Genomic DNA, 13,608 nt, shown 5'->3' with positions numbered 1-13,608 from the left:
TCGCGTCGGCCGTCGCAGACTGCAAATCACATTCACCACCGGCTCTGGTCAGTCATCTTCTCCTTTAGCTTATTTTCCCACCTCACCTCACCTGTTATTTTACTTTCAACGCACTTCTTGACTGTGTTGTTTACTTTCATTCGATGCTATAGCCCTAAAATCTGTTAAGTTACTGTCTCCCTCCTTTTTTTCCCACACAAATACGCAAATATAGCGGCAGAGATGAGAGGTCTACAGATTTCTTTGAACAAAACGCAGAAAATTAGGTTGGAAAGAGCACTGGAACTGTTGGAGTCGTTCTCCTCAAAAACCAACTCCAATGCTTCCGTCACCGTCGCTGACGTTATTCCCGTCGACCATGAAGACGGTATCCTCAAGTACGTATATGCAAAATCTGATCTTGTATGTATATATGTATGTTTCCATTCACATATGGGCAACAATTTACTGAAATGGCATTTACAAATTAGTTTGCATATTGTAAAATTGCTTGTTTTGTGAAGGGGATATCTTGTGTGTATATATGTATGTTTCCATTCACATATGGCCATATGGGCAAGTATTTGTTGATAATTTACTGAAATGGCATTTGACAAATTCGATTGCATATTGCAAAATTGCTTGTTGTGTGAAGGGGACATCTTGTGTGTATATATGTATGCTTCCATTCACATATTGGGCAAGTATTTATTGAAATTTACTGAAATGGCAGTTGACAAATTCGTTTGCATATTATAAAATTGCTTGTTGTGTGAAGGGGACATCTTGTGTGTATATATGCATGTTTGCATTCACATATGGGCAAGTGTTTATTGAAAACTTACTGAATGGCATTTGACAAATTAGTTTGCGTATTGTAAAATTGCTTGTTGTGTGAAGGGGACATGGGACGGCAGAGATGGATGACCGTGTTGTGGCAACTCTATGTGGAGTGGTTGAACGGGTTAACAAGCTTGTTTACGTGAGATCTTTGAGAGCCAGGTTAGTGTTTCTAAAAATGAGAGTAACTGTATTTGATTCATGATTTGCAGTATGAGTTGAAAAGGTAATGAGTCTTGATGATTGTAATTGCAGGTACAAGCCAGAAGTAGGTGATATCATTGTGGGTCGAGTGATTGAGGTTATTGGGCATTTTCCATGAGAATCCATTCTCAAATGTCTGCTTTATTGGGTTATAGGTGCTATAGTAAATGCAAAGGTAACATTATATATTGCAGTTGTGTAGTTGAATTTACTCGATCTCTGTTTTCAATACAAGGTTGCTCCAAAGCGATGGAGATTGGAGATAAACTCTAGCCAAGATGCTGTATTGATGCTTTCATCTATGAATTTGCCAGATGGCATTCAGGTATTTATACATATCCTCACTGCAGTTTGGTTTCGTGTGATGTGCCTTTTCATTATTGAATTTTGTGGCATAAAATATAAAGCTTTCTTATTTTAACCTTTAAACAAAATCTGCATGTTTCATAATTCTATCTAGGATGACACAGTCTTAATTTTAGATTTGATTGTGGGAAAGCTGAAATACAGATATCTCATGTTTTTCCAAATACTTTCTTTTTAATTTCCAGAGGCGACGAACTGCAGTTGATGAACTAAACATGCGAAGTATATTTGAGGAGAATGATGTTGTTTGTGTAAGGACGCTCACTTCCTTCTAGGAGCTAGGATAGTTTCTAAGTTATTTGATCTCCATTTTTCGTTTTTTTCTTATAAACTTGGAGGGATGTTCAGGCTGAAGTTCGTGGTTTCCAGCATGATGGTAGTCTGCACCTACAAGCTAGAAGCCAGAAGTATGGAAAGGTTTGCTTGTGGAAATTGATTGCACTAAATAAGCAACCTCCCCCCCCCCCCCCTTCCCTCCCCTTCATTGGACTAAATATGCTGTTTGGATTACAGCTCAAAAGGGGTCAGCTGCTCATAGTTTCTCCTTATCTAGTGAAGAAGCGGAAACAACATTTCCATCACCTAGATCAGTATCAAATTGACTTGATACTTGGCTGCAATGGCTTCATTTGGATTGGTGAGCATGTTGATGTAAAAGATGATGCGACAGAAGATCAATTAAACAAATCTTTGCAACCCAATCCCAAATCTAGCACTTCAATGATCCCCGAGGAAGAGGAAAACTATACTCCCCAAGAAATCAGGTTAAATATATGCAGGATAGCAAATGCCATCAGAGTATTATCTACTTTAGGCTTTATGATAACTGTGGAGGTGCTGTTGGAGACGATTGGCTTGAGCCAGTCATTGAATCACGTACATGAGATGCTTGGTGCAGAGTTCTATGTAATGGTTGCGGAGAAAGAAGCTGAAAGACGAAGCCAAATGGCCAAAAAGAGATAGATGTTTTGTGTTTGTATGTCTCACCCAATTGTTGTTAGAATGGTTAGAATGAGGCTTGCAGTTTTGGTGATGATTTTTATGTTACAGATCGTAGATGGCTGAAATTGTATGGACTTTTAGAACGAAAATGTTGTATGGCTCATTTCTTTTGTCTTGTGTGTATTGCAATTGTGAAAATGGGCAAACAGGGTTTTGGTTTTTATGTTTGATCAAATTCCATGTTTTCACAAACTTTGTGCAGCTTCTTATGTCTCTCTGGCAAAGTTCATAGCTTTTATTTGTATTCTTAAAATTCATGTCAAACACAATAATCTGGGATGAATATCTTCGAAAAGGAAGGAACGACTGAGTAGATGAAATATGATTTTTGTATTTGAAAGTCACCAGTTCATTTCTTACTAACATATTCTTGGTAGATCTCGTTGTGATCAACTCAATCGAGTATGATTTTAATTGTGATTGTGAATTTATTTATAATATAATTAAATATTTTACTAAATAGAGTCTTCATTTAATAATTATCAATTGTTCTCAAAACAATTTAATAATTATCAATTGATTTGAATTGTAATTGTGGATTTATCAATAATATAATTAAATAACTAGAGTCCTCATTTAATATAATTATCAATTGATATGAGCAAAAACTTGTGTGAGATCGTCACATTGATCTTTATCCCGTTATCCGTGAGACGGGTCGTGTAATGTAATACTAATACTAACAAATGCAATACTAAATCTTGAATAAAGTATTGCATTTCATCTTGATCCGACCCGTCTCACACAAGTGTGACCCATTGATTTGAATTATGATCATTGATTTATTAATAATATGATTAAATATTTCACTAAATAGAGTCGCCATTTATAGGTATAAATTTAATTATAATTATTGATTTATTTTTTTGAAGGCAAATAATTATTGATTTATTAATAATATAATTAAATATTGTACAAAATAGAATTGTCATTTAAAAATTATCAATCGATTTTAATAATGATCATTGATTTTTTTTTTTTTGAAAACAACGATCATTGATTTATTCATAATATAATTAAATATTTTACTAAACAAAGTTGTCATTTAACATTTATCAATTAATTTAATTATGATTGTTGATTTATTAATAATATAATTAAAGATTTTACCAAATAGAGTCGTCATTTATTAATTATCAGTTGATTTGAATTATGATTATGTATTTAGTAATAATATAATTAAATATTTTACTAAACATAGTTGATTATAGTTGTATATGTATAATCTTGTAAATTTGGTAAATAGAATGTAACATTACACTTTAAAAAAATTATATCAAACTAATATTACTTAGATTTCATTATTTAACGTAAAAAAGAGTATGCTTTAAATTAAACTTACCTCATTTTTTCAATTTGTGTTTGATTCAATTAACAAAAATTAATTCAAATTATTTATAATTTAATTTTTATAGTAAATAATCTGTGTGTGTATACACACACATACATATATGGTCTCTCTTTTAATAATTGCGGCATATTTTCGTTGGTATATTTCAAATTAAATTCATTTGAATATATTAATTAGTTTCCTATTAATTCTTAAACTTATAAATAGGAAAATATTTTCTATTTCTCTGTATAAATCTTTGGGAAAAGAAATTAAAGTGAAACATTGTAGGGAAAAGACAATGTCCAATACAAGATTGCATCTATACTATGTATAAAAATAAAATCCTCACTTTAAGCTTCTCGTCCAAAACAGTCCTACAATATTTACAATTCTACAATTACAATTCCTATTCGTTGTACAATTCTACATTACAATTCCTATTGTATCACAATTCTACACGTATATTAGTGTAATTGACTATTAATAATTGCCTAATAATTATTATGATAATTAAAGTAAACATTAGTCGTTGAATTTATTTTCATAATAATTATAATTAAATTATTTTTAATTTTTCCCATATTTATTTTAGTAATTACATAAGTCATATTACATATTGATCTTTTGAAGATAATTGTAGACAAACAAGTCATATATTATTCAATTAATTGAGTAATACTTTTGCACTAATCTTATAATCAAATAAATATACATGTTCAATATTACAATTTTTTATAATTTTATCTTTATTTTTATTATCTAAATATATAATAAAAATTTTATCTGTGCATCGCACGGGTAATTGGACAATTATTTGCTCTAATTCAAGTAAGGAAAACATTAGAAAACATAATTGGTCCAACAAATTTCATCAATTGTGCTATATACTATTTGATGTTATAATTTATATAATTGTATATCGATCCAAATGTTCTTAAAATATTTTAGCAAATCCATTCCGTGCAACGCACGGGCGAAAATACTAGTTACGTATAAAAGATATAGCGGCTATTTGCATAATAGACTTTCCTTAAATTTTTATTTAGTTACCTCCGGATATAGTAAAATTGAAACTCAAATAAGTAATTAAAAAATGAATTGAAATGTAACGTCAAACCGTTTTCGAGTGCCACCAAACAAATTAAAAAGTAAATTCAAACGTAATGACAAACCGTTTTGAAGCTTCACCGAACAAAAAAATCACGCAACTAGCACTTCATCTCGCTATTGACTTCTTATATATAGCGTGCCTTGCTCAAGCTTCATTGTTCACCAAAGCACAAACGGAATTGAGGGAGTGGACATTAGAGGCGGAGAAAAAGTTTTTCCAAGAAGATCTTGCACGTCTCAAGGCCGAAGCAGCCAAGTTGCAGCAACAAATAGATAAAGCTAAGAAGCGTCAACATGAGTTTGAGGTATTTTAATAAAGAGTTAATTCCACCAAAGGTCTAAATTTAGCCCCACACTATCATTTTTGTCATTTAACATTTATTTCGACTATTATTTTTTTAGACACTTTTAGTCCTTCTCATGACTGTTCCTTTTTGTTTTTTCATATTCTTCTTTTTGTTATTTGTCCGATTTCAACTGTTTTAATTGGTTTAGGATTTTAGGTAACCTCTGATTTTTAGTAACCATATTTTTAAACAGGTTTTTAGTAACATATATATATGGTTTCAGGTTCTCCGGCAGCATGAAGAGAGGGAGAAGATAAAGCATCTCCAGAAGGCGGAGTCTATTAGGAGGGAGAGGGAAGAAATGAAGCAGAAGACAAAAATGGAGGAGGAAAAGCTGATAACAAAGGCAGAAGAGGAGAGGGTTAAGTATGAGGAACGCATGAAGGAGATAAAAGCTCAAATCTCTGCAATTAAACTGGGGGAAAGTAGTTCTGGGAAAGCTGAAGCCAAGAAACGCGAAAGGGAATGTGTTATGTGCTTGAATCTGGATAAAACAGTAGTTTTGTTGCCATGTGCTCATCTGGTTCTTTGCGAAGAATGCAATGAACTTCACCAAAGGATGGGAATGAAGGAGTGCCCTACTTGTCGAACCCCAATCATGCAGCGGATCCGTGTCCGTTTTCCACATCCCAAAGCCATGACAACAAGAAGCTAGGTTGATGCTTGGAATGCAAGAAATGCATGCAAGAGTTCTAGTGGTTAATTAAAACCTTTTTTCAAGTGTCAGTTTTAATTCATTAGAATTATATTCTGTCTCTTTTCAAGTATTTTCCGTATTATATTGTTATTTATTCTATGTGATAAAATGTTGTTTTCATTCTTTCGTGCGTTTTTTATTTTCAAATTTACGGATTTTCTTTTATTTAAAAGCTATGCAATAGTATGCCCAATACAACTTAATTTATATATATCATATATATTTAGTTATATCACATCAATGTTGTTAATATAATCATAGTAGAAAATCTTTCATTTATAAATATAGTGAGAAACATCGTTCATGAACACAATTAAAAATTACCAATTATGATGCAGATCCAGTAAATTAAAATTTTGCAATTGCTGGATATTAGTCCTTGACTTAGTGTTAAATGTGTAGTGGTTTTTTGTTTTTTTGTTTTTGTTTTTTTGTTTTTGTTTTGTTTTGTTTTTGTTTTTGTTTTTGTTTTTGTTTTTGTTTTGTTTTTGTTTTTTTTGTTTTGTTTTGTTTTTTTTTTTGGTGGTGCGCACCTTCACTCATGTGTACTAACTACTAACCCGTAAACCACACAAGAGATGTAAATTATATTAGAAAAATTTTAGGTGATGGACTCGAGGAAGATGACAATGTGAAATGTGTATCTTTTCATTTTTATAAGTTATATATAACATTTAAGTAATAATTAGTTTGGTAGTAGTAATATAGTTGACTCAGTGTCAGGCCAAATGTATGTATTGTTAATCTCTCACGCTTAAAAGTGTAACATATGGCATTATTACATTTAAATTTAACTTCGTACATGTAATAATTAGTTTTTGATGTAATATTATTTAATATAAATTAAATTTTATTTGTCATTCTTGCAATTTCACAACTCACATTGGCCCACACCTCGAAACTAGTGTACATTATAAAATTTTACGTCAGTTCACCCACCTTGGCCCTACCTTGGAGTTAGTGTACATTTTAAAATTTTGCATTATTTTCACTGAGTGCGAATACAAGCTATTTTTTCTTCTTAATAAAAACTCAAATAATATAAAATAAAAAAATTAAAGTTTAAAATCCATAATAAAAATTAATATAAAATAAATATTATAACATAATAACTTAAAGTTTATTAACAATTTATGCACAGTGTTAAATTAATATAATATAATATAATATAAATATGATAACATAATAACTTAAAGTTTATTAACAATTTATGCACGGTGTTAAATTAATATAATATAATATAATATAAATATGATAACATAATAACTTAAAGATTGTTAACAATTTATGCACAGTGTTAAATTAATATAATATAATATAAATATTATAACATAATAAATTATTATTATTATTATTATTATTATTTGAGTTGCCCATCCAAGTCATTAAAACATATTTATGTAGCATTCCAGTCACCTTTAACTTGGAGGTTACTTCCAATAACAAGTCAAATAGGGTTAATTGTATTTTTTTTTTCTAAAATCAAGTGTCTAATTGGAGCTTTTTCTAGTTTGAATATTTAATTGCATTTTCATGAATAGTTTAAGGGCTTATTTGACCCTTCTCCCAAAAAAATATTGTGTGAGGGACTCGAGGAATACAGTGCGAAATGTGTTTTCATCTTTATAAGTTGTAACGTATATGTAATAATTAGTTTGGAAGTAATAGTTGACTCGGTGCCAAATGTATTGTCAATTTGTTGTCACGTTTAGAAGTGTAACGTATGTAATTATTACGTTTACATTTAATGTACATATAATATTTAGTTTTGGATGTAATCTTTTTTAATGTATTCCAAGCCATTCAATATTAAAAATATATGTTCTCATTACCACAATGTGAAAAAAAAAGAAAAGTAAAGTGTATAAACTACTTGAAATTTACTACGTGTTAAATGTCAAACATTTTTTTTTTAATAAAGTTTAGGGATAAAGGTCAAATAAACCCTCCAACTATACTCAAATATGCAATTAAGCTCTTCAACTTCACAAAGCTTCAATTAAAACCTCAAACTTAATTACAAAAAATGTGCAATTACACTATTTTGTAGGTTATCTGTGTAAATTATTTATTGATTAGATTTTTTAAGCTTATTTGGTGTGCTGGCATCCACATTTTTAAAAAAAAAATGATATATTATATTAAATTTTTATTTTAGTTAACTAATTAATAATAATAATAATAACAAATTTTAAAAGAAAATTATTTTATATTTGTTGTTAGTCGTCGACAACCACCACTTCTTCTCGGAGTATGACATCATGACGTTCTGAATCACCATCAATTATCACTTTTCCAAAGGATGGGGACCTTCGTCCCGATGGTGTCACCACCTTCTTCCACAATTGGATGAAGGTCGCCATTGCCTTCATCTAGATCTTGAAGAAGGCTGGCGTGACCTTCTTCCAATTCTGGAAAAAGGCCCCTGCTGCCTTCTTCAAGATCTGGAAGAAGCTAAGGCAGCAATATGGCCTTCTTCCATGTTTGGAAGAAGGCCATAGCAACCTTCTTCCTGGAAGAAGGCCATGGCAGCTTTCTTCCAAAATAGGAAGAAAGCAACTGCAGCGAAATGGAAAAAATTGGCGGCCGGTAACAACAAAAATTATATTATTCTTAATAAATTAAAATAATAATATTAAAATATGACATGACATTAACCTATAAATGACTTGCAAAAATAGGTAAAATGGGGTTATTTGTTTAATTTTTTTGAGTTCAAAGATGTAATTGGAACTTTTTGAAGTTGAAGAGTTTAATTGTACATTTGAATATAGTTAGAGGGCCTATTTGACCCTTATCCCTAAAGTTTATGATATGTAATCTGGGGATGACTTGAATAAGAGTAGTTTGAGATTAACTGATTGCATTCAATATCTGTTCAATTCTTGTAATTTCACAACTCATCCTAATGTCACATTGGAGTGGGTGTACATTTAAGAAATTTGCATTCGCTCCCTTGAGAGTGAATACTAACTAAATAATTAAATAATATATAAAAAAAATACACAGTTTAACGTTCAAGATCCATAATAAAACTAAATATAAGTTAAATTTCATTTGTTATTATTGTTGATAGAGAATATACCCTGAGAGTACTGCTATATGTATTTTAGACATTGATACGGTATCGGGTACGAGTCTAGGTGCCTATTTAAAGGGCCCTAGCCGTTCAAATTAGAAGACCTTTGGCTTCTCCTCGACTCCCTCTCTCTAAATGTCATCTCTCTAGAACATTCAACAGAGATCTAATAAAAAGCTTCTTCAAGCTTAATTCTTTGATCTTTTCTCTATTGTTCATACAATTTCCATACACTTTATATACATGAATGAATTTACGTTATCAATTGTAATTCGCAACTCACCTTGATCCCACCTAAGAGTGAGTGCATGTACATTTTAAAGTTTTGCATCACTTCCCCGAGTACGAGTACAAACTATTTTTCATCTTAATAAAAATTCATATAATATAAAAAAGAAATTAAAGTTTATAATCCATAATAATAATAATAATAATATAATATAAACATTATAACATAATAACTTAATTGTTCAACATTTTTAAAGGTAAATAAATAATTATCAAAATTTTAAATAAATATTCATGAGATAAGCAATTTTTTTTTTTTTTTTTTACAATGAAAAATCACAACCACTACGTGAAGATATGCACTCTCACTCATGTGTACTAGCTCGCAAATTATACAAGAGAGGTAAAACATTCTCATAAATATGGTTTTAATTAATACAATCTGAATTCTTTGACATTAAAAGCGTTCTCATTTCCACCGTTGACATTATGTCAAAGCAAAGTGTAATATAAGTTCAAAGTGAGGGGTCTCCTTGTGCCCAGTTGACAACACTTACGTGCATAGGGGTGAGGTGTTATGTAATGTGGAATGTAAATGTAATGATAAAACGAAGAGTCTATGACTCACCGAGTGTCGGTCTCGAAGGAGGGACGGGGAGGTGTGTCTATGCTGTTACTTTCAATCGATTGAATCATGTGATGAAACGAGTGTGGTAGTGAATGTGGTGAAGTGCATTTGTGAAGTGTAAATGAGCATGAGGTGACGAAAATCGAAGTATAAGAGATAAGAAATAAGAAAATAAGGAATTGAATCGTGCTCGTCTATGTTGCATCCTTGTGTGTCTCAAGTAGTGGACAAATGATGCAATGATGTTGGCTATTCAAGAGTGTGTCATCTTAGTCCTTTTCCACCTTTGTGTACTAGGGCATCTTAGGCTTAGGAGTGCCTTTTAGTAACCAAAAGCCCTAAGAGACATTCTAACAAACACCTTAGCTACACACTTTCCTACTATTCCTAATCATGAATTCCATAGGATCTATGATTGCAAAAAGCTTCAACTCAACTCAAATCAAAACCATGATAGAGTTAAGATCTCAATCTCTCAATAAATTGGCCAAATCTATACAAGATCTAATCAAAACAACAATCAATAGATATGAATATATTTTTCCAACATCTAGGCAATCAAATCCACAATAAGAAATAGGATCTTCACACTAGCAACGTAGATTCACACAATCCAAGCCCTAGATTAAACTAGCCACACATAATCAAGAATTCAAGATCATAAGCTAATTCAATCCAAAAACAAGATATGTAAAATAGATAATATTAAAATAGAGATCACATAGTAAATGAAATGTGTTCTTCAATCCAAGCTTCAAATCTTCATTTACAAGGAGGAAATGTAAATCTAGACTAATCTAAGAATAGAAAACTAAGAAGTCAGAGTTGTAGTGGGGATCCTCTCTGAAATTCTATCAAGCCTCCTTAAATAGTCTCCCGAAATTTTGCCCTAAAAATAATTTCTCCCGCATTGCCTTGTTTACGCATGCTTCACGCGTGAAAGGTCGCGTGAACGGCTACTGGAAAGTGTTCATGCAACCTTCACGCGTGAATGCCTTCCTTCGGGTCCTCCAGGGCTCTTGTTTTGCTCGTTTCACTCGTTCCTTGTTCCTAACGGCTCCCGGGACCTATGAAATGTCTTAAAATGTACCAAAGGTAGCTCTGTGTGTGGTTAACGAATTAAAGCACAAAACATCATAAGATTATCACATAAGGATGCTAAAATTGCTATCAATTACCCTTATTTATACTCAAATATATAGGTGTCTTGGGAGCTTATCAGCAGTGAGCAAAGGTCTAACCTTTGTGTTCAGTTAAGTTACCACATGATTTACATCTTCCTAGATGCTTTGTCGGGCTAGAGCGTGGGGGACCATTGGGGTTGATGATTCAACCCTTTCAGAGGAAAATGTAATATAAGACTTAATATTTACTATGTAGTAAATGAGGGGCAGTTTTAATTGAGTTTTATTATGTGTAATCTAACGATGCCATTGATCCAAAGTAGTTTGAAATTAATTGATTGCATTCAATTGTCTATTCCATTCTTGTAACTTTATCTTTAAATTTTATTTGTCATTCTTGCAATTTCAGAACTCACCTTGAGCCCTTGACCCCCATCGAAGTTACTAACTTAGTGTACATTTTAAAATTTTACATCACTTTCACCAAGTGCCAACACAAACGATTTTTTACCTTAACAAAAACTCAACTAATATTAACCAAAAGCACATTAAAGTTTAGAATCCATAATAAAAATTAATATAATAAAATTATAACATAATAACTTAATTCTTCAAATTTTTTAAAGGTAGAAGGGAATAGAAGGGCAGCCAGGATGAAGTACTAAAGCCAAGTTGAGAATGGTGGTGAATGTCACTCAAACTCGGAGAGGTAGCCAGACTTCTCGGGCCTAGGATAAGTCATGACCTCCTAACCGTTGCTCGACCGAGTAGACTACTCCCTCATCGCGAGTTCGACCCCCACCTTCAACTAACTCAAAGCCGTTTCCCTCATCCTGGCCATCCTCCCAACATCCTCTACCACATGCAATCAATGAATAGGCAAATAAAGCATAAAATATGATGTAAGACAATGCAATAACACATTGAACAAAACAAGCTTAATTAAGTGGAAATTGAAAACAAGAACAAGAATTAGAGCTACAATGCAGTAGATAAAAGCTATAGATAAAGGAATTGCAACATATACATAATACACCAAATTCTAGAGTTCATGGTCAAAGCTAGAAAGGAGATAAATGTTGAAGATCAAATAACCTACTATTTGTACGAGTACGAATTTTACCGGCTAGCATTGAAGACTTATGTAGCATTCTATAGATAGCATTAGAGTTCAATTTAATCATTTGCAAAATCTAGAAATAGACGATAGTAAAATAATAAAATAGAAATTCAAAAACGAAATTGAACACTATGCAATTGAGCTTAAAGTGTAACATTAGAAAACAAAAAAATTATCCGTTAAGAAAAAAGCAACAAGAAAGGTAAAAGGGAATAGAAGGGCAGCCCAGGGCGAAGTACTAAAGCTAAGTTCGGAATGGTTGTGAGTGTCAATCAAGCTCAGAGAGGTAGCCGGACCCCTCGGGCACAGGTTAGGTCATCACCTCCTAACCACTGCCCGAGCGAGTGGACTACTCCCTCGTCGCGAGTTCGACCCGCAACTTCAACCAACTCAAAGCCGTTTCCCTCATCCTGCCATCCTCCCAACATCCTCTACCACAATCGATCAATTAATTAGCAAATAAAGCACAAAATAAGAAGCAAGACAATGCAATAACACATCGAACAAAACAAGATTAAGACACATGGGGCAATAATTATTATACGTTTGGTTAACATGTAACGTTAAAAAATAAACAAATTATCCGTTAAGAAAAAAGTAACAAGAAAGGTAAAAGGGAATAGGAGGGCCGCCAGGACGCAGTACTAAAGCAAAGTTCGGAATGGTGGTGAGTGTCAATCAAGCTCGGAGAGGTAGCCGGACTCCTCGGGCACAAGTTAGGTCATCACCTCCTAACCACTGCCCGAGCGAGTGGACTACTCCCTCGTCGCGAATTCGACCCCCACCTTCAACCAACTCAAAGTCGTTTCCCTCACCCAGCCATCCTCCCAACATCTTCTACAACATGCGATCAATTAATTAGTAAATAAAGCACAAAATAGGAAGCAAGACAATGCAATAACACATCGAACAAAACAAGCTTAAGACACATGGGCAACAATTATTATAAGTTTGGTTAAGGTGTAACATTAGAAAACAAAAAAATTATCCGTTAAGCAAAAAACAACAAGAAAGGTAAAAGGGAATAGGAGGGCAGCCCAGGGCGAAGTACTAAAGCTAAGTTCGGAATGGTGGTGAGTGTCAATCAAGCTCAGAGAGGTAGCCGGACCCCTCAGGCACAGGTTAGGTCATCACCTCCTAACCGCTGCCCGAGCGAGTGGACTACTCCCTCGTCGCGAGTTCGACCCCCACCTTCAACCAACTCAAAGCCGTTTCCCTCACCCAGCCATCCTCCCAACATCCTCTACCACATGCGATCAATTAATTAGCAAATAAAGCACAAAATAGGAAGCAAGACAATGCAATAACACATCGAACAAAACAAGCTAAAGACACATGGGGCAATAATTATTATAAGTTTTTTTTATGTGTAACATTTGAAAAAAAAAATTATCCGTTAAGCAAAAAATAACAAGAAAGGTAGAAGGGAATAGGAGGGCAGCCCAGGGCAAAGTACTAAAGCTAAGTTCGGAATGGTGGAGAATGTCAATCAAGCTCAAAGAGGTAGCCGGACCCCTCGGGCACAGGTTAGGTCATCACCTCCTAACCGCT

General features: G+C 32.9%; 2 protein-coding genes across 4 annotated transcripts in view; both read left to right on the top strand.

The window, feature by feature from the left end:
• The window catches only part of LOC116017033 (exosome complex component RRP4 homolog), a 6,020-nt gene extending 3,437 nt beyond the window's left edge, over positions 1 to 2,583 (top strand). For 2 of the 3 annotated variants that reach the window (XM_031257540.1, XM_031257539.1), the window contains exon 8: positions 1,903 to 2,583. In XM_031257540.1, coding sequence (XP_031113400.1) covers positions 1,903 to 2,352 — 450 coding nt within the window. In that variant the 3' untranslated portion in view covers positions 2,353 to 2,583. Of the gene's footprint in view, positions 1 to 9; positions 48 to 214; positions 378 to 879; positions 982 to 1,074; positions 1,121 to 1,258; positions 1,349 to 1,574; positions 1,641 to 1,737; positions 1,807 to 1,902 lie in introns of those variants that run through there. The other variant, XM_031257538.1, reaches the window with a different exon arrangement.
• Positions 2,584 to 4,887: 2,304 nt separating this feature from the next.
• LOC116016121 (putative E3 ubiquitin-protein ligase RF4) lies at positions 4,888 to 6,001 on the top strand. The gene is made up of 2 exons (XM_031256285.1): positions 4,888 to 5,139; positions 5,405 to 6,001. Exons 1-2 carry the CDS (start codon positions 4,888 to 4,890, stop codon positions 5,834 to 5,836), a joined length of 684 nt encoding a protein of 227 aa, XP_031112145.1. The 3' UTR covers positions 5,837 to 6,001.
• Positions 6,002 to 13,608: the final 7,607 nt, after the last annotated feature.

Source organism: Ipomoea triloba, chromosome 4 (assembly GCF_003576645.1).
Source record: "Ipomoea triloba cultivar NCNSP0323 chromosome 4, ASM357664v1".
Taxonomy (NCBI): Eukaryota; Viridiplantae; Streptophyta; class Magnoliopsida; order Solanales; family Convolvulaceae; genus Ipomoea; species Ipomoea triloba.
Note: the sequence above shows the minus strand (reverse complement) of the source record. Positions and strands in the feature narration are given on the sequence as shown.